Genomic DNA, 19,748 nt, shown 5'->3' with positions numbered 1-19,748 from the left:
GGGGAGGGAGAGAGGGGGTGAGGGAGAGAGAGGGGGAGGGGGAGAGAGAGAGGGGGGGGAGAGAGAGAGAGGGGGAGGGGGAGAGAGAGAGGGGGAGGGGGAGAGAGAGGGGGGAGGGGGAGAGAGAGGGGGGAGGGGGAGAGAGAGGGGGGAGGGGGAGAGAGAGGGGGGAGGGGGAGAGAGAGGGGGAGGGAGAGAGAGAGGGGGGAGGGAGAGAGAGGGGGGAGGGAGAGAGAGGGGGAGAGGGAGAGAGAGGGAGAGAGAGGGGGAGAGGGAGAGAGAGGGGGAGAGGGAGGGAGAGGGGGAGAGTGAGAGAGAGGGGGAGAGGGAGGGAGAGGGGGAGAGTGAGAGAGAGGGGGAGAGGGAGAGAGAGGGGGAGAGGGAGAGAAAGGGGGAGGGAGAGAGAGAGAGAGAGAGAGAGAGAGAGAGAGAGAGAGAGAGAGAGAGAGAGAGAGAGAGAGGGGGGGAGAGAGAGAGGGGGGGAGAGAGAGAGAGAGAGAGAGAGAGAGAGAGAGAGAGAGAGAGAGAGAGAGAGAGAGAGAGAGAGAGAGAGAGAGAGAGAGAGAGAGGGGGGGGGGAGAGAGAGAGGGGGGGAGAGAGAGAGAGAGAGAGAGAGGAGGTGTGTGAGTATATGGGGAGAGGTGGAAGGTGGAAGTGAGGGAGGGGGATGGAGAGGGTGTGTGGGGGTGGGTTAGTGCGGGAGGGTACAGAGAGAGATTGTGTGTGTGTGCGTGTGTGTGTGTGTGTGTGTGTGTGTGTGTGTGTGTGTGTGTGTGTGTGTGTGTGTGTGTGTGTTTGTATGTGTGTGTGTGTGTGTGTGTGTGTGTGTGTGTGTGTGTGTGTGTGTGTGTGTTCACCTAGTTGTGTTTGCGGGGGTTGAGCTCTGCTCTTTCGGCCCGCCTCTATATTATCAGTCAACTGTTTACTAACTACTTTTTTATCCTCCACACCACACACACACACCAGGAAGCAGCCCGTGACAGCTGACTAACTCCAAGGTACCTATTTACTGCTAGGTAACAGGGGGCATTCAGGGTGAAAGAAACTTTGCCCATTTGTTTCTGCCTGGTGCGGGAATCGAACCCGCACCACGGAATTACGAGTCCTGCGCGCTATCCACCAGGCTACCAGGCTCCCGTATGTGTGTGTGTACTCACCTAATTGTGCTTGCGGGGGTTGAGCTTTGGCTCTTTGGTCCCGCCTCTCAACTGTCAATCAACTGGTGTACAGATTCCTGAGCCTACTGGGCTCTATCATATCAACAATTGAAACTGTGTATGGAGTCAGCCTCCACCACATCACTGCCTAAAGCATTCCATTTATTAATTACTCTGACACTGAAAAAATTCTTTCTAACGTCTCTGTGGCTCATCTGGGTACTAAGTTTCCACCTGTGTCCCCTTGTTCGTGTTCCACCCGTGCTGAAGAGTCTGTCATTGTCCACCCTGTCAATTCCCCTGAGAATTTTGTAGGTGGTTATCATGTCTCTCCTTACTCTTCTGTTTTCCAGGGATGTGAGGTTCAGCTCCTTTAGCCTTTCCTCGTAGCTCATTCCTCTCAGTTCCGGGACGAGCCTGGTGGCATACCGCTGAATCTTCTCTAACTTTGTCTTGTGTTTAACTAGGTATGGACTCCAGGCTGGAGCTGCATACTCCAGGATTAGTCTTACATAAGTGGTATACAGGGTCCTGAAAGATTCCTTACACAAGTTTCTAAATGCAGTTCTTATGTTGGCCAGTCTAGCATATGCCGCTGATGATATTCTTTTGATGTGGGCCTCTGGGGGCAGGTTCGGTGTGATATCAACCCCCAGATCTTTCTCTCTATTTGACTCTTGCAGGATTTCACCTCCCAGATGATACCTTGTGTTCTGCCTCCTGCTCCCTTCGCCTAATTTCATTACCTTACACTTTCCTGAGTTGAACTTTAGCAGCCATTTTCTAGACCATTCCTCCAGTTTGTCCAGGTCATCCTGTAGTCTCTGTCTTTCTTCATCCGTCTGTGTGTGTGTGTATGTGTGTATGTGTGTGTGTGTGTGTGTGTGTGTGTGTGTGTGTGTGTGTGTGTGTGTGTGTGTGTGTGTGTGTGTGTGTGTAATTACCTAAGTGTAATTACCTAAGTGTAATTACCTAAGTGTAATTACCTAAGTGTAGTTACAGAATGAGAGCTACGCTCGTGGTGTCCCGTCTTCCCAGCACTCTTTGTCATATAACGCTTTGAAACTACTGGCGGTCTTGGCCTCCACCACCTTCTCACCTAACTTGTTCCAACCGTCTACCACTCTGTTTACGAAAGTGAATTTTCTTATATTTCTTCGGCATCTGTGTTTAGCTAGTTTAAATCTATGACCTCTTGTTCTTGAAGTTCCAGGTCTCAGGAAATCTCCCCTATCGATTTTATCAATTCCTGTTATTATTTTGTACGTAGTGATCATATCACCTCTTTTTCTTCTGTCTTCTAGTTTTAGTATATTTAATGCCTCTAACCTTTCCTCGTGGCTCTTGCCCTTCAGTTCTGGGAGACACTTAGTAGCATGTCTCTGCACCTTTTCCAGTTTGTTGATGTGCTTCTTAAGATATGGGCACCACACAACCGCTGCATATTCTAGCTTTGGCCTAACAAAAGTCGTGAACAATTTCTTTAGTATATCGCCATCCATGTATTTAAAAGCAATTCTGAAGTTAGAAAGCATTGCATAGGCTCCTCGCACAATGTTCTTTATGTGGTCCTCAGGTGATTATTTTCTATCTAGAACCACCCCTAGATGTCTTTCTTTATCAGAATTCTTTAAAGATTTCTCACATAATTTATAGGTTATGTGGGGTCTATGTTCTCCTATTCCAGGCTATTTGTGTGTATGTGTATGTGTATGTGTGTGTGTGTGTGTGTGTGTGCGTGTGTACTCACTAAGTTGTGCTTGCGGGGGATTGAGCTTTGGCTCTTTGGTCCCACCTCTCAACCGTCAATCAACTAATGTACAGATTCCTGAGACTACTGGGCTCCATCATATCTACATTTGAAACTGTGTATGGAGTCAGCCTCCACCACATCACTCCCCTAGTGCATTCCCTTTACTAACTACTCTGACACTGAAAAAGTTCTTTCTAACGTCCCTGTGGCTCATTTGGGTACTCAGTTTCCACTTGTGTCCCCTTGTGCGTGTACCACCCGTGTTAAATAATCTCAAATGTATGTGTGTGTGTGTTCATTCTCGAGTGTGTTTACAGGGTCTCTAATTTCATTTGATGTCCAGAATAACGAGAAACACGTGGCAAGGTCACCAGAACCCAGAGCAACTCATAAGAAAAACGAATCACGTTATGAGGAACACACAAGTTAAATGAGTCCGGGGCAAGTTATGAGAAGCAAAAGAAGCATTTAAAAGCAGCAGCAGCAGCAGCAACAGCAGCAGCAGTACTAACCAGGAAGTGCATGACGGCACTGGCAGCTGGAGAGCAAGTGATGCTCACCGGGTCCCTGAAGCTGCCTTTTATACGAACTGTCCCTCCTTACCAAGTCACGTAGGGGCATAACAATACTGAATTCAATGACTATGTTTTTTATATTTTTTGTTACCTTCGAGGACCACCAGGGGTTATTCGTGACGGCTGGCAGGGAAGAGTTTATCTCAGAAGGTCACACGTAGCTTTCAGGACGCTGGAGCGAGTCTGGAGGCTCCTGGAAGCGACGAGACGTGTTGGTTTCCAGGAATCAGAGGGAGGGGCAAGGCTGAACGCAAACTTCTTTTACGGTTATTCCGTATGGTCCCCCCCCCCCCATCATCATGAAGGCACTTACAGCCTTCTTCAGGCTCTTGTTATCTTGAGGTTATCTTGAGATGCTTTCGGGGCTTTAGAGTCCCCGCGGTCAGGTCCTCGACCAGGCCACCACCTCAGGCTCTTGTTATCTTGAGGTTATCTTGAGATGCTTTCGGGGCTTTAGTGTCCCCGCGGTCCGGTCCTCGACCAGGCCTCCACCCCCAGGAAGCAACCTGTGACAGCTGACTAACACCCAGGTACCTATTTTACTGCTAGGTAACAGGGGCATAGGGTGAAAGAAACTCTGCCCATTCGTTTCTCGCCAGCGCCCGGGCTCGTTAACGTCCAGGGAATCGTTTGCTTATCAATGTTTTGATGGCTAAGATGTCCTGTGGTCCATTATAATGAAGGGCCAAGACGTATTCAGGATGTCAAGACAAGTTCTGTTGTTCTTAGTCACATAAAAAGCTGACTCCAAAATTTTCTTGGAATTGGAGTCGGGGACAAAAATATTCGTCTATCAGATGTTATATATGTGTTCTTACGTAAGCAAATAGCTTATACAAGAAAGGTCATTCTTGTGTTTTAATGTACAACTTATGCAAGTTTCATCAGAAACAAATTATAAACGATTAATGAACTTAAAAATAAAAAAAAATAACTTAGCCACATAATATATGGTATTTATAAAATAGCTAAAAAAAGTGTCTAAAAATGACTAATTTTAATGTCCCAATCTAACCAGCGTTTATTCTACTCCTTCCGTATCCTCCTCTACCTCCAAATAATTATAAATTTCCTCTACGCAAGTAGAGCAAAGACGTAAATGCTTCATCACACGCACAACGACATTAGGATATTTTGGATGTATTCCGGAGTCCAAATAAAAATGTTTCTTTGAATAAGGGATAGACCCTCCCCGCCAAACACACACCGAAACTACGACGCTGGTACAACGTTCGAACAAGTTTTAACACCTAACCAGTTATAACAACCAATATAGCAAGTTGTAACAACGTTCTAATACGTCATAAACACGTTAAGCCAAGATGTAACGACTTTATTACAAGTTGTAACAAGAGGAAAATAGAGACAGTTTCGGTTTGTGTTTCCATTAGCATAAGGAACAGCTAAGGTGCTGGTAGGTGTGAGGAGAGGCAGGAGGCGGTGCTGGTCGACCAACCCGTCCTCCTAAGGTTTCCCAACGTCAAGAAAACGGTCAATTGACAGTGTCCTTATCCTAACCATCCAGAGGATCCAAAACAGACAACGTGACAGTACGTCACTTTCGTCAGCCCACGGGAGACATCTCCCGTCACGCAGGGTGTAGTCGCACCTCCACTGATCTCCAGTATCAGTTCTTGGTACTGGTAATGGCTCAAAAGGGCTACCACTTACGGGCTATTCATGCCCGTGCCACCTTTTGGGTGGCTTAATCTTCATCAATCAATCACCATTTGGACACGGGAGACATCTCCCGTCACGCAGGGTGCAGTCGCTCCTCCACAGATCTTCAGTATCAGCTCTTGATACTGGTAATGGCTCAAAAGGGCCACCATTTACGGGGCTATTCATGCCCGTACCACCTCTTGGGTGGCTTAATCTTCATCAATCAATCTTCGCCAGCCGCTTCCATTTTCTACTACGACAATTGATGGCCTTAGGTAACGCATACGAGCGATAAGCGACGTTCTCTGTAGGAGGACAGACGTTGGGTCGAGCTAGGCGCCTCTATCTCCGCTGGAGCCGCATTTCCAGATTAACCCGCTAATCCTGGTTAGCGAGGAGGTTCTTGAGAGGTTAGGTTATCTTGAGATGATTTCGCGGGCTTAGTGTCCCCGCGGCCCGGTCCTCGACCAGGCCTTCACCCTCCAGGAAGCAGCCCGTAGCAGCTATCTAACTCCCAGGTACCTATTTACTGCTAGGTATCAGCTAGGGCATCAGGGGTAAAAGAAACGTTTTGCCCATTTGCCTCCACCGGGGATCGAACCCGGAACCTCAGGACTAGGAATCCGAAGCGCTGTCCACCCAGCTGTCAGGCGCACATTTTGGCGCAGACGGAGGGACTAATTTGTTTCCTCACTCATCCAAGTTTTGGTTCAACTGAACTTCCACTTGCGCTTTCTGTTGTCTTGACTTAATGTAGGTCTTGTGATGGCAGTATACAGCACTTCCAGACCTTTGTAAATCACATTAATGACACTTCGATCACTTTATGTAGGGCATCTTCTTGAGATGATTTCTTGAGATGATTTCTGGGCCATTAGTGTCCCCGCGGCCCGGTCCTCGACCAGGCCTCCACCCCTAGGAAGCAGCCCGTGACAGCTGGCTAATACCCAGGTACCTATTTAACTGCTAGGTAACAGGGGCTTAGGGTGAAAGAAACTCTGCCCATTGTTTCTCGCCGGCGCCTGGGATCGAACCCAGGACCACAGGATCACAAGCCCAGCGTGGTGTCCGCTCGGCCGACCGGCATGCGTAAATCTGTGTATCTATTTACGTATGTAGGTTAGCTTAGCATTTTAAAAGTACCGTATCACCTTCTGTGGTTGATTGATCAATAAATCCCTGAACTATATGTTTAACACATCTCTAACCCTGTCCATGGAGGACAGAAGAAAATGTATATATGCTGGTTAGCATTGTAAATGTCTGGCCACGTCTGTGGTAGAAAAAAAAGTACTTCCAGAACTTGATCACTGAAGAATTATATGTTTTAATTAGATCCTGGCGAGTCACACTGGTACATCTTAACCGTCAAGAAGTCTATCTTTTTCTTAGCTGGCCCCATCTCAAACTCCTCGAACCATCTCACACACGGTTTGGTAAAAATTAGTGGTTCGTCACGCGCACTGAGAAATTTCATGAAATATCAGGCAAGGAGACTCTAATAAAGAAATCGATCTCCACATCATTCCGAGAGATAAATGAACATCCTTTAGCAGTCTGTAAACAAATCCAGTGTCTGGGATGCTCCCGGACGCAGGTTCGAATCCTCGTTACGGCCCTTCTGAATTTGTTAATTTGATGCATCACGTTAGTGTGATCTCTGTGTGTGTGAGTAATGTCTGTGGTTTTCAACAGCGTCATCTGCCACCAGGGAAGCGCCATGATCGCTGTTACTAACCCTTTATGAATCTTCTACCTGTGAAAGCTTTGATCCTCACAGACACCTCTCAAAGTATGCTTCAACGATAGATAAGGATTCCAGAGACACCAATCTGTTGTCCAACTACATTCTTAAGCCTTTCTTTGGGTACCACTTTGACGTAAAGGTACAAAAAAAAAACTCAGGTAGTGGAAACTTTACGCATACAACACCTGCGAACTAGCCTGAATGGTCCCCAGGACTATGTTACAGTTTACAATACCTGTTAAACAAGTTTTAGATTTACAGACAATTACACACGCACTGCGCACTGCGTGTAAAAGCAAACGGATGCATACGCAAGCTAGGCACAGGAAGACTCGACCTTAAAGAGTAGAAGTGAATGTAATGTTGTTATAGATTCAGCTACTCGGAACAAGTTCTAAGTAGCACGGGCTATAGTGAGCCCGTAACTTACCTGGCACAGGAGCGGGGCAAGTAGCACGGGCTATGGTGAGCCCGGAGTGGGCTTACCTGGCACAGGAACGGTGCTGTGGTGAATGTAATTTAGACAACTGAATATATAACGGAGAGTAAAGTGATGTAAAGTGGACTAATAAGGTATACCACAGCGTCTCTTGGCGTCCTTCATTGAAATTGAAATAAGTTTATTGAGGTAAAATACACACAAAGGGATGAGGTAGCTCAAGCTATTCTCACCCCGTTCAGTACATAGTGTTAATACATACATATAAACACATCACAAACAATAAACATATTACCAAACATTCTGAGAGATAAACATCTACATTTCCTATCGTCTTTCATGTTTATGGTGCCTGGGGCAGGATGCTGAATGTTTTTCAGCTGTAGTGGGACCTATTAACTCAAGCGACACCTTACTTAACCTGTTCACTCATTTCTATATATGATTGCTCCTCCATAAATTGTTCTCACACGGGAGACATCTCCCGTCACGCAGGGTGCAGTCGCACCTCCACAAATCTCCAGTATCAGCTCTTGATACTGGTAATGGCTCAAAAGGGCCACCACTTACGGGCTATTCATGCCCGTGCCACCTTTTGGGTGGCTTAATCTTCATCAATCAATCAATCAATCAATCAATTGTTCTCACCACCACCTGAGCTCCACGGCTTGACTCACCTAAATCTCTACCTCATCTCTGACTGTGTATATACCTTCTCTTACCATCTTGAGATTATCTTGAGATGATTTCGGGGATTTTAGTGTCCCCGCGGCCCGGTCCTCGACCAGGCCTCCACCCCCAGGAAGCAGCCTATGACAGCTGACTAACACCCAGGTACCTATTTTACTGGGCACCAGGTACCATGCCTGCTAAACCACCATATCTCACCTGAAGATATGGGGGTTTAGCAGGCATGGTACCTGGTACACAACGTTTCTTTCCAGGTCGGAACGAAACGCTGGGCACATCATATAGTCAATCATGCTGTGACTGATTCTCCTAAACCCAGACAGACCATAAATGCTAATAACCTAATTACCCAGTTCGACGCTGATGCATAGATGATTTGTCAGATGCCTCGAATTATGCCTTAATATGACAATCAATAACACTAGAAATGCCATCACTTTATATATATATTAAACAAAATGTGTGTATATCACGAAAATAAACACGTGATTAAAAATGTGACAATGTCAGACCACGGAGGAAAAATGAAACTCCTTCTGGAGATGCATTAATATACGAAAGTACTTAAGAATTAAACAAAATATCCACTCAAAAGGTTTCTGTTAATGGTATAAAATTATTAGGATTTGCGGTAACGGTTATCGTGCAATTGACGCAACGCGCTCTGTGTGAGAATATAAAACAAGGCCCAGCGTCATAACTAACCCCGCAGTTACCAGCATGCAGACACCACGCCGTTAATAGACTTTCATCTCTGGGAGTGTGCCCTTGGTGCTTATATAAGTGAAGCATCGGCCACCACCACCACCACACTCCAGCTAAACCTGCTCCCAGCGTCATGCTCGCTCAGGTGAGTCCATCGTCGTCGTCGTCCGAATTTCCTCCAGTCTGTCCTCTTACAAAACAACGTCGCATTTGAAGCGTACTTTATTGTTGTTTTTAGATTCAGCTGCTCGAAACAAAAAAATAAAGTTCCAAGTAGCAAGGGTTATGTTGAGCTCGTAAGTGGACTTACCTGGCACAGGAGCGGGGCTGTGACTGCATTTTGCTCGTATGTGTTACATCAGGGGCAAAAATTGTACTAGGAAATGGAAATGACTGGCGAAAGTGACGTTCTGTCCCGTTTTCTGTTTTGGGTTCTCTGGTAGGTTAGGAGATTACACTTTAAAATGACCGTTTTCTTGACGTTGGGGAACTTTAGGAGGACGGGCTTGTTCCTCAGCCACCTATGCCAATGGAAAAACTTTGCGTTGTACAGCCTCTTTTTTTTGTTTTTGTAATAAAGTTGGTGAGGAATGCAAATTGCTGTGTTGGGATTCCAAGAGAATGGAATGGAATAATTAGCAGAAAACACCAAGCCATTACGACTATATAGCACTTGAAAGGAGTCAGGATAAGGATTTGGGATGGGACGGAGGTGAAAGGAATGGTGTCCAACCACTTGGACGGTCGGGGGATTGAACACCGACCTGCAAGACGCGTGACCGTCGCTCTACCGTCCAGTCCAAGTGGTTGGGGGATTCCAAGAGAAAGATTGTCTGGTACAAGAGCAAAGTGGAAATATGCAGCGTTTTAATTTTGCTATAATAACTTAACTAATAATATTCTTTTCGACAATAATTATGTAAAAATCAATACAGCAATATGCAATAATCACTTTTACGTTTAATATTGAGAACTTTAGAGTATATGAACGGCACATCACAGTAATTCTGAACGTACTGTAGGGAGTTTGGACGTACGATCAAGTACGTGCAAATTTACGTACCATTTTGTTTTCCTCTTGTATATTTATCATAGTACGTACTACAGCATGCAAAGGAAATGAGAGTAACAGTAACGTGAACATTAAGAAGGAATGGAACAGGTGTCATATTTTTTATCATTACATGTTATTATAAATTGTTAATAGTTTAAAAACAGTGATAAAATATATCTGCGAATGAATATAAAAAACGACTGAATATTTCCACGAACACACTACATAACTAACTTAAGACTGCAACTTTTTCTCAGACGCGTAAAATCAATACTTATCAGCTTTAGTGATCAATAAAACATGAATTAAACGCTTAAATATTTTGTTCCCAGGTGTTGGTCTCAGTCGTGCTGGTGTACGCCGGCCCAGTACGAGCTGCTCCCCAGGCCTACGGAGTGCTGAAGGTGCAGGAGCCCCAGGCCCGAGCAGAGCAGCTGGGGCCCTACGAGAACCTTGTAGATGTCATCGTCGAGAGTCTCCCAGAAATCACCGAAGCTTTTCAGAAGATAACTAATGCTCGCAATTCCTCTTCGGATCCTGGAGACATTAGCTTCATTGAGGAGATGGTTCTGTCTTTCCTGCCCTTCACCGAGAAGCTATTTAAGGCCACGGCTAAGGCGGAAGGCAGGGAGGCAAGCCCTGAGGAACTGGCAAGAATGTCTCGCGTCTCGGAGGTCCTGCCAGGTTACTTCCGCCTTCTCGAAGACATGATAAAAAGGGATTCTGAAGGACAATCTGGTCCCGCTTCTGTGGAGTCCGGCTCATCAGACGCTGCTGGGGTCGGGTCTGCCTCCCCGGCCACAGGCGGTTAAGCAGCCTCTGCTCTGACGAACCACCATCAAATTCTTAGTTACCTCGGGAAGCAGGTCTGGGAGCGCGAGTTACAGAACGAGGGCACACGAACTCCCACAAAAATATGCTTCGCTCTTATGAAAAAAATATGTATCTGTAACAGTGTTCAAATCTGTTTTCACACTTGAATGTTATGTTTGTCTAGAGTTCTGGCCAACTTTTATATTTTACATTAAAAATTGTGTTTTATTTATAAAGAAAAATGACCTTCGACGTTAAATAACGATCTATAAATAGGCGTGTAAACATGCCTTAGTATAAAAAAAGAAACCTAAACAGATATATATATATATATATATATATATATATATATATATATATATATATATATATATATATATATATAATATATATATATATATAATATATATATAATATATATATAATATATATATAATATATATATATATATATATATATATATATATATATAATATATATATATATATATATATATATATATATATATATATATATATATATATATATATATATATATATCAGAAAACTCACCCCTGAAGGATTCGAACCCGGACAGCCAATGCTCCATACACTTTGGCGTATCCAGTACTTTCACCACTAGGCTACACAGACTGTACAAAAAAATTGTATGTCATATGTTGTGACCCTTAACCCAACTCCCGACACTCTCGGTGACACCTTTCAGGGCACCGAAAAAAAAGTTATTAACCAATTCCAAATTATCTAGAACATTGCTTGTGTAATTGTTGACAGGAGACGGCAGTGGATAACCACATAACTACAACATTGGTCTTCTGCTGTTATTTAAGAGGCTTCTTGAGCAACAATTGCCACCAGAATTCTAAGGAAGCGCTGGGATGCTCCCGGACGCAGGTTCGAATCCTCGTCACGGCCCTTGTGGATTTGTTCTAAGGAAGCTATCCCAGTTTACTGGAAGAACAGGGGGGGGGGAGGGGTTGAGATGTAACCATGGCAACAGGAGCTATAATCCAAGATGAATATAAATGACCACAAGACTTAGTGTTTACGATTCAGAGCTGAGACTATATATGGACTCTCTCTCTCTCTCTCTCTCTCTCTCTCTCTCTCTCTCTCTCTCTCTCTCTCTCTCTCTCTCTCTCTCTCTCTCTCTCTCTCTCTCTCTCTCTCCCTTCCTTGACCTCAGGTGACCTCTCCTGACGACAACAGTGTTGAGGGTCAAGGTGGGCGTCGGCCAGTAAGACAAGTGCCTCAAGGTGGCCATTGTTTCTTCTCAGCTGCTCACAGGAATAAGGGTCGCTGCCATTAGTGTGTGAGACGTATTTGTTATACATGTCAAGGGCACTTTTGAGTTACCCAGTTCTCATTTTCTTCGCAGCGTCATCTTCTTCTGGTTCAGAAACAGGAGTTGTTGATTTGTGCAACCAATTACCACGTAACGTAATCGGCGTTAACTTCCCCCCGCGACAGGTAAAAGGCTGGTTCCCCATTTACTCCGGTAATCGTCTGCGGCAAACAGTTCGCTACGTAATCGCAGTAGGATCCCTTGATTGTTTTAAGCGTAAGTTAGACATATATATATATATATGAAGGAGTTTGGGTGGTAATAAATAGGAGCTGCCTCGTATGGGCCAATAGGCCTTCTGCAGTTATTTTCATTCTTATGTATCTTCTTATCTTCTTATATTATAATTCCGTTCATTCCGGCGGATCATGTCACTAATTCCGATAGCCAGTAATTGTAGGTAATACGGATCCCTGTAGTACAATCTGGTTCCTTCTCGACGTACAATCGAGAATTCCGGGTTCGAATCCCAGGCGAGGACAGATTTTTTTTTCAGGGATATTCCTGCGCGGGCCCTAAGCCTCTGGCTGGCCCACTGGGCAGGCCCTAAGCCTCTGGCCGGCCCACTAAGTGTTGCTTGTTTCTGTTTTACTTGGGCGGAGTATGAGTATTTATGACTCGTATGGTCGCTTCAGTAAGATTTTGTCCCATGTGTTTAACAACTTCTTCCGCTCTGTTGAATCTAAGTTGAAATCTTAATGGGGTTTGTAACTGTGCACTGTGTTAGATAATGTTCCAGTGGTCTGTTGTAGCTGTAACTGTGCACTGTGTTAGATAATGTTCCAGTGGTCTGATGTGGTTGTAACTGTGCACTGTTTTAGATAATGTTCCAGTGGTCTGATGTGGTTGTAACTGTGCACTGTGTTAGATAATGTTCTAGTGGTCTGTCGGGCATTTCTCCACAGTGCTGACATTTCCTCTCATCTTCCGGAACCTGTAAGCCTATTTCCCATCAACATGGGTATCCAAGCCTGATGCGATGTAAGTGTACTTCTGTTGCTCTACTGCTCCCTTTAGAAATGGTTGGACACATTTCCTTTCACCTAATGCCTCTGTTCACCTAGCAGTGAGTAGGTACCCAGGAATTAGTCAGCTTGTTGTGGGGGGGGGGGTTGCATCCTGGGCTTGGTCAGTAATTCGACCTTGAGGGAAGGGGGGGGGGGAGGCGATAAAAGCCAAATCGCGTATGAATACACTCTGGCGTCCTGTCCCCGACACAATGAATTATTATTATATCTCATGAGCATCTGTAAGATATAACTGCAGACAAACTTTGTATTTAGTATGTTAATTTGAATGTAGTTCTCTACTTACATTTTTGCTACAATAATTCGTACGTTGTATTCTAAAATCAATTCAATAATTGACGGGCAGGCTTCGTCACCGGCCTTGAGAGAGCCCATGTGAGGTACCAGGCCCGCAGGGACCCTGGTACCTCCCTCTAGTACCGTTCCACCCGTCTATCCTAAAATTTATGTTCTATTGATCCTGCTTCAATCTATTAATTTCAAAGTTATGCATTGAGCATCTGCATCAATAACAAGCCCTCAGTATGTACCCAGTGTCTCCCGCGTTCCCGGAAGACACTGGGTACAATGGTTTTGTTCTCCGTCATCCAGGCGGAGAACAGTGAACCTCAGCACCGCGCCCAGACCTGGAAGCGCGACGCAGGGCGTATATAAGGGCGGGACGTTATCCTATCCTAACCACAGTGGGTGTGGACCCTTAGCCGTCATCATGCTGCTGCAGGTGAGTGTGTGGAGGCCACAGTATCCTCCATATGGGGGGACAGTATCACAGTATCCCTATCCATATTCCAGCATGGCTTTCTTCAGCCCAGTATGACGCGACAACTCCAGTGAATAGATATTAGTATTTACATAGAGAATATATACGTGCCACTGAGACCAGGACCCGGATTCACGAAACAGTTACGCAAGCACTTACGAACCTGTACATCTTTCCTCAAACTTTGACGGCTTTGGTTACATTTATTAAACAGTTTACAGGCACGAAAACTTCTCAATCAACTGTTGTTATTGTTATAAACAGCCTCCTGGTGCTTCGGAGCTCATTAACTGTTTAATAATTGTAAACAAAGCCGCCAAAGATTGATAAAAGATGTACAGGTTCGTAAGTGCTTGCGTAACTGCTTCGTGAATCTGGGTCCAGGCTTTCACTAGAATTCAGTGGGTATTGTAATTCAGTTTAGAACAGCGATTAAACTAAAGTAATAAGAATTGGATAGTTTATATAATTAGTGAATTTTTCGTGAACTGAAGTATCGTGATTCGTGAATTTCATTTCATATATAATTTTGTGTTATGATGATTAATTTGTTCTGTAACGACGACGAAGACTGAGCATTAAGTGAATGATTTAAGATGAATTCGATTTTTCAGTGGAACTTTGGTATTGATCTTTCATATCAGCAGTTTATTTGATTAAATCCTATTCCTAACATATTCTGTGTCTATTATTCCACTAATTCCTTTCATTACTCCCATTTAATTTTCAATTACTCCTTACTGATATTACCAATATTACTACTACTACTACTACTACTACTAATATTATTATTACTACTACTAATTATAATACTACCTACACCAGAGAGTATGCTGATTACATGTATTTTAAAATACGTGATTTTGTAATAACATCATTTTTTTTAAATGCTGCTTACTCATTATGGCACACATGACTTGATAAGCTTTGAACCTTATAATTATGAGGTTATCTTGAGATGATTTCGGGGCTTTAGTGTCCCCGCGGCCCGGTCCTCGACCAGGCCTCCACCCCCAGAAAGCAGCCCGTGACAGCTGACTAACACCCAGGTACCTATTTTACTGCTAGGTAACAGGGGCATAGGGTGAAAGAAACTCTGCCCATTGTTTCTCGCCGGCGCCCTAGGATCGAACCCGGGACCACAGGATCACAAGTCCAGTGTGCTGTCCGCTCGGCTCCCTAATTTTATGAGTTCACAATTTTATCTTCCATTTTTTCATCTTATTTTTCAGATAGTGTAGTTGAATCTGGAGGCTTTAGAAGCCAACACATATTGAGTTCACTGATAATGTTTCCTGTCCTGTCTCAGATTGTGGTCGCCGGTGTATTGCTGAGCTGCGGCAGAGCGCTGGGTGCGCCACAGACCTACGGGGTAGTGGAGGTCCGGGAGCCACAGCCCAACACAGTGGAGGTGGGACCCTTCGAGAGGATCGTCAGCTCCGCCATCGACTTCCTTCCGGAGATCACCGGCTTGTTGCAGAAGATAACGAGAGCCCGGGATCCTGCTGCAGACAATTCAGTCGACTTTAAAACAGTTGAGGAAATTATTGTTTCGTTCCTGTCCATAACGGAGAAGATCCAGAGAGCGACGGCTGAAGCAGAAGGCAGAGAAGTCAAGCCCGAAGAACTGGAGAGATTTACTCGTGTGTCGAAGGCCTTGCCCGTCTACCTCCGCCTCCTCCAGAACATAACCAAAGGCAACTTTCCGGATCCCGTGGCCGCAGGCGTCGATTTAGCTCCTGCTCCCTCGTCCTCCGCTCCGCGGCTTGAGCCCCAGCCTCTTGCTGTAGAAGTAGCCACTCCTGTGCCACCAAACTTTGATCATTATGTTGAGGTACCTGGAACCACTTTCTATTCCTACAACCAGCAATTTGGGAGACGATAATCACCTACATGTACACCCACACACACACCCACACACACACGCACACACACACACACACACACACACACACACCCACACCCACACTCACACACATACACACCTTGGGCATGTTGAGCATTTCAATGGGGCAGAGTCTCTTTCACCCTGAGGCACCTGTTCACCTAGCAGTAAATAGGTACCTGGGAGTTAGACAGCTGCTTCGGGCTACACAACCTGGGGATGTGTGTGTGTGTGTCCGTGTGTTAAGACAGAAAAGTATGTAATAGACATAATAGAGGAAATAAAAAAAATGGTTAAAAAGGCGGGGGTCCAAGAGCTAATAGTCGAGTCTGCTGATACAAATAGCAAATACACCTGGTTCATTCTGTCCATCCTCACCAAAAATGAGTTTCTGTGAACAGGCTCCAGAGGATTTATTTTATTTCTTATTTTTTGTTTGCAACCCAAAATTTTGTTTTTTTGTTTGCAAAAAAAAAATATTGCAATCAATATTTTTGTTTTTTGTTGTTGTTGTAAGATAGCAGTTCATACCTTCCATGTTCATTGAGAGAGAGAGAGAGAGAGAGAGAGAGAGAGAGAGAGAGAGAGAGAGAGAGAGAGAGAGAGAGAGAGAGAGAGAGAGAGAGAGAAATAGAGGGAGAGGGAGAGAGAGAGAGAGAGAGAGAGAGAGAGAGAGAGAGAGAGAGAGAGAGAGAGAGAGAGAGAGAGAGAGAGAGAGAATGAAAGGGATAGGGGGGAGAAGACAGGAAGGGAGGGAGGGAGGGTGGGGTAGAGAGAAGGGAGAGAGGTACAAAGAGAGAGACAGACAGAGAAACAGAGATATGGAGACCCGGGTACCGCCGGATACTTCTAGTTATAACAGTAGTAAAAGTGCCAAAAAAAACAAAATCCAACCCTTCCTCGACTCAAGTCCATTCCATCCAGCGGTCGACCCCACTAATGCATTCATAAATTTGTACATGCTGTTCATTTAAAACAGAACTTTTCTCAAATATAAATTAATATTATTATATATTAGCATATTGTGCATATTTAGGCACTGGTTAGGCTAGGCGTTCAGGTTCTGTTGGCAATTATTTGTATTTGTAGTGCAACCCGTCCTCGACTCAAGTCCATTACATCCAGCGGTCAACCCCACAGACGCATTCATAAATTTTAACATACTGTTCACTCAAAACGGGAATTTTCTCAAGTATAAATTAATATTATAAAATATTAGCATATTGTGTATATATAGGCATAGGTTAGGTTAGGTGTTTAGGTTCTGTTGGCGATTATTTGTATTTGTAGTACGTGGGTGAAGCATTTACAGCGTTGTGGTTCGAACAAAATTCGTCAGTGAAGCACTTGTTCCGGATATGTTCGAATGTCAGCAGTTGTGAGTCGTGTGTAAACCGCTTTTCATTCATAAACAGGGGGTTTGGCGGGTGCATGGAATCACTTTTGGATCTTTGTTTGGAGGACGGGCTGTTGTAGTACATGGGTGAAACATTTACAGCGTTGTGGTTCGAACAAAATTCGCAGTGAAGCACTTGTTCCGGAAATGTTCGAACGAAATCAGTTGTGAGTCGTGTGGAAGCCATTTTTCATTCATAAACAGGGGGGGGGGGGTTTGGCGGATGCATGGAATGGACTTTGGGTCTTTGTTGGAGGACGGGCTGTACCCACGACTCACAACTGATGACGTTCGAACACTTTTCGAACAAATGCTTCGCTGACGACTTTCGTTCGAACCAAAACGGTGTAAATGCTTCACCCACGTACTACAAATACAAATAATCGCCAACAGAACCTAAACACCTAATCTGACCTAACCTATGCATAACTATACATAGAACTTTTATGTATACTAATAATATTAATTTATACATGAGAACAAGCCCAGTAAGAAATTAATGTTTATCACTCAGAATGTTGGATAATATTTTTATTATTTGTGATGTGTATATGTATGTATGAACACGTTGTACTGAACGGGGTGAGAATAGTTTGAGCTACCTCATTCCCTTTGTGTGTAATTTACCTCAATAAACTTTTGCAATTTCAATTTCAACCCAGTATGAGAAAGCAACGCGTCCTCACACTAGGCTGTTTAAAGCAGCGGCCATCCTCCCCATACGCATTCATCAATTATAACATACTGTGTATTAAAAATTAGTTTGTTCTGATATATACATAAATATTATTATACAAACAAATTCTATGTATAGTTAGGCATAGGTTAGGTGTTAGCTGACGACTTTTGTTTGAACGACAACGCTGTAAATGCTTCACTCACTGTTGTTGTTGTTTAAGATTCGCTACTTGGAACCAAAAGTTCCAAGTAGCACAGGCTATGGTGAGCCCGTAGTGGACATACCTGGCACAGGAGCGGGGCTGTAAATGCTTCACCCACGTACTACACAAATACTTTCCAAAATATTAATAATCGCATACATACATAACCTACGCCCAGCTGTACATAGACCTTTAATATATACTAATATTAATATATACATGAGAACAAACCTATTTTAAATATACGGTACGATAAAATTGCTGAATGCGTCTTAAGGGACGAGGGCCAGATTCACGAAAGCACTTACGCAAGCACTTACGAACGTGTACATCTTTCCTCAATCTTTGACGGCTTTGGTTACATTTATTAAATAGTTGACAAGCATGAAAACATCCCATTCAACTGTTGTTATTGTTATAAACAGCCTCCTGGTGCTTTGGAGCTCATTAATTGTTTAATAATGGGAAACAAAGCCGCCAAAGATTGAGAAAAGATGTACAGGTTCGTAAGTGCTTGCATAAGTGCTTTCGTGAAACTGGCCCCTCATCTTTAACGAGCCTGGCCTGAGGACGGATTACATAATTACTAAAAAGCGAAACGACAATTACTAACCAAAAAATTGGCTAAAAAGCCTCAATAAAAGTATCCAAGATATTAAAAATTCCATTTCCTTTCAAAGACTAAGAAAATACGAGCCTAATAGAATCATTTGAAAGCAAAAAAGAATAATTATACACAAAATAGAAAATAGATCGTATAAAAAGCCTAAAGAACATGCCAAGAAAAGCAGGAAAAAACCCGCGGGTGTAAACAACCGAGTCGCGGATCGAGGCCGTGGACTCTGAGCTGCGGTGTGAACAGATTCCAAGTTTTTAAGGTTCAGTTGGCAAGGATTTGATGTCAGTCATTCGAAGGTTCTGAGAGTGTAAGTGCGGACGTCGCCTGACTTCACCGTGACAGCCGAGGCAGGAGGTAGACGTCACCCCCTTTCTTCCCTTAGACTGTGTTAGGTAAGTCCGTGACTTCAAGTGCTTTAAGTTAAGTTTCCTTCAAGGTAAGCTGTTCCGTAAGTCACACACACATGCTCGCGGGAGCGCCATCAACGTTGTTTGTTGTTGTTTTAGATTCAGCTACTTAGAACAAAAGTTCCAAGTAGCACGGGCTATGGTGAGCCCGTAGTGGAATTACCTGGCACAGGAGCGGTGCTGTCTCTGGGCATCTACGGTACCACGAGGTCTTCCCGGCGTTACAATTACCCTTCGAACCGGCTCACAACCGAGGGGACCCGGGTTCAATCCTCAAGCACACCAGAAACGATTGGGCACATTTCTTCCCCCCCCCCCACCGATGATGTCTTTGGTCATCTGGCAATAAAATAGGGACTGGGAAATAGGACAACTATTTGCGCGTTGTATCCTGAGGAAGATCAGTGATTGGCTGAGGAGGTAGGGGGGGGGGAGGGGGGAGGGGGGGAGGGGTTTGCTATGTGAACTTACAGGCTTCCTGTCCTGTAATTCTTTTTTTTCTAATAGTATGACTATTCAACCCATCCTCCTGATTTGAATAGTACTTTTTGTAACCCTGTGGACTATCGACAAGGCAGCCGGTGGCTGAGCGGACAGAACACTGGACGCGTGATCCTGTGGTCCCGGGTTCGATCCCGGAGAAACAATGGACAGAGTTTCTTTCACCCAGATGGTCCCCCTGTTACCTAGCAGTACTACGGGCTCACCATAGCCCGTGCTTGTAGCGAATCTTTAACAACAACAACAATAACAACCTAGCAGTAAATAGGTACCTGGGAGTTAAGTCAGCTGTCACGGGCTGCTTCCTGGGGGGGTGGAGGCCTGGTCGAGG

General features: G+C 44.5%; 3 protein-coding genes across 4 annotated transcripts in view; 2 read left to right on the top strand and 1 right to left on the bottom strand.

The window, feature by feature from the left end:
- Positions 1 to 3,463, bottom strand: part of LOC123767114 (uncharacterized) — a 43,566-nt gene extending 40,103 nt beyond the window's left edge. The window contains exon 1 of one of the 2 annotated variants that reach the window (XM_045756624.2): positions 3,423 to 3,463. Coding sequence is in view for 1 of the 2 variants with exons in the window: in XM_045756625.2 (XP_045612581.1) it covers positions 3,423 to 3,434 (12 nt within the window). In the remaining variant the exon portion in view is untranslated. The remainder of the gene's footprint in view (positions 1 to 3,422) is intronic. The other variant, XM_045756625.2, reaches the window with a different exon arrangement.
- Positions 3,464 to 8,738: 5,275 nt separating this feature from the next.
- On the top strand, positions 8,739 to 10,823 carry LOC123767241 (uncharacterized). The gene is made up of 2 exons (XM_045756811.2): positions 8,739 to 8,873; positions 10,115 to 10,823. Exons 1-2 carry the CDS (start codon positions 8,862 to 8,864, stop codon positions 10,592 to 10,594), a joined length of 492 nt encoding a protein of 163 aa, XP_045612767.1. The 5' UTR covers positions 8,739 to 8,861; the 3' UTR covers positions 10,595 to 10,823.
- Positions 10,824 to 13,582: 2,759 nt separating this feature from the next.
- Positions 13,583 to 16,104, top strand: LOC123767239 (uncharacterized). The gene is made up of 2 exons (XM_045756810.2): positions 13,583 to 13,689; positions 15,038 to 16,104. The coding sequence occupies exons 1-2, from the start codon at positions 13,678 to 13,680 to the stop codon at positions 15,611 to 15,613; spliced, it is 588 nt and encodes a 195-aa protein (XP_045612766.1). The 5' UTR covers positions 13,583 to 13,677; the 3' UTR covers positions 15,614 to 16,104.
- Positions 16,105 to 19,748: the final 3,644 nt, after the last annotated feature.

The sequence above is a fragment of the Procambarus clarkii genome, chromosome 53 (genome assembly GCF_040958095.1).
Source record: "Procambarus clarkii isolate CNS0578487 chromosome 53, FALCON_Pclarkii_2.0, whole genome shotgun sequence".
Classification (NCBI taxonomy): domain Eukaryota; kingdom Metazoa; phylum Arthropoda; class Malacostraca; order Decapoda; family Cambaridae; genus Procambarus; species Procambarus clarkii.
The sequence above is the reverse complement of the archived record's forward strand: the minus strand, read 5'-3'. Positions and strand labels throughout refer to the sequence as shown.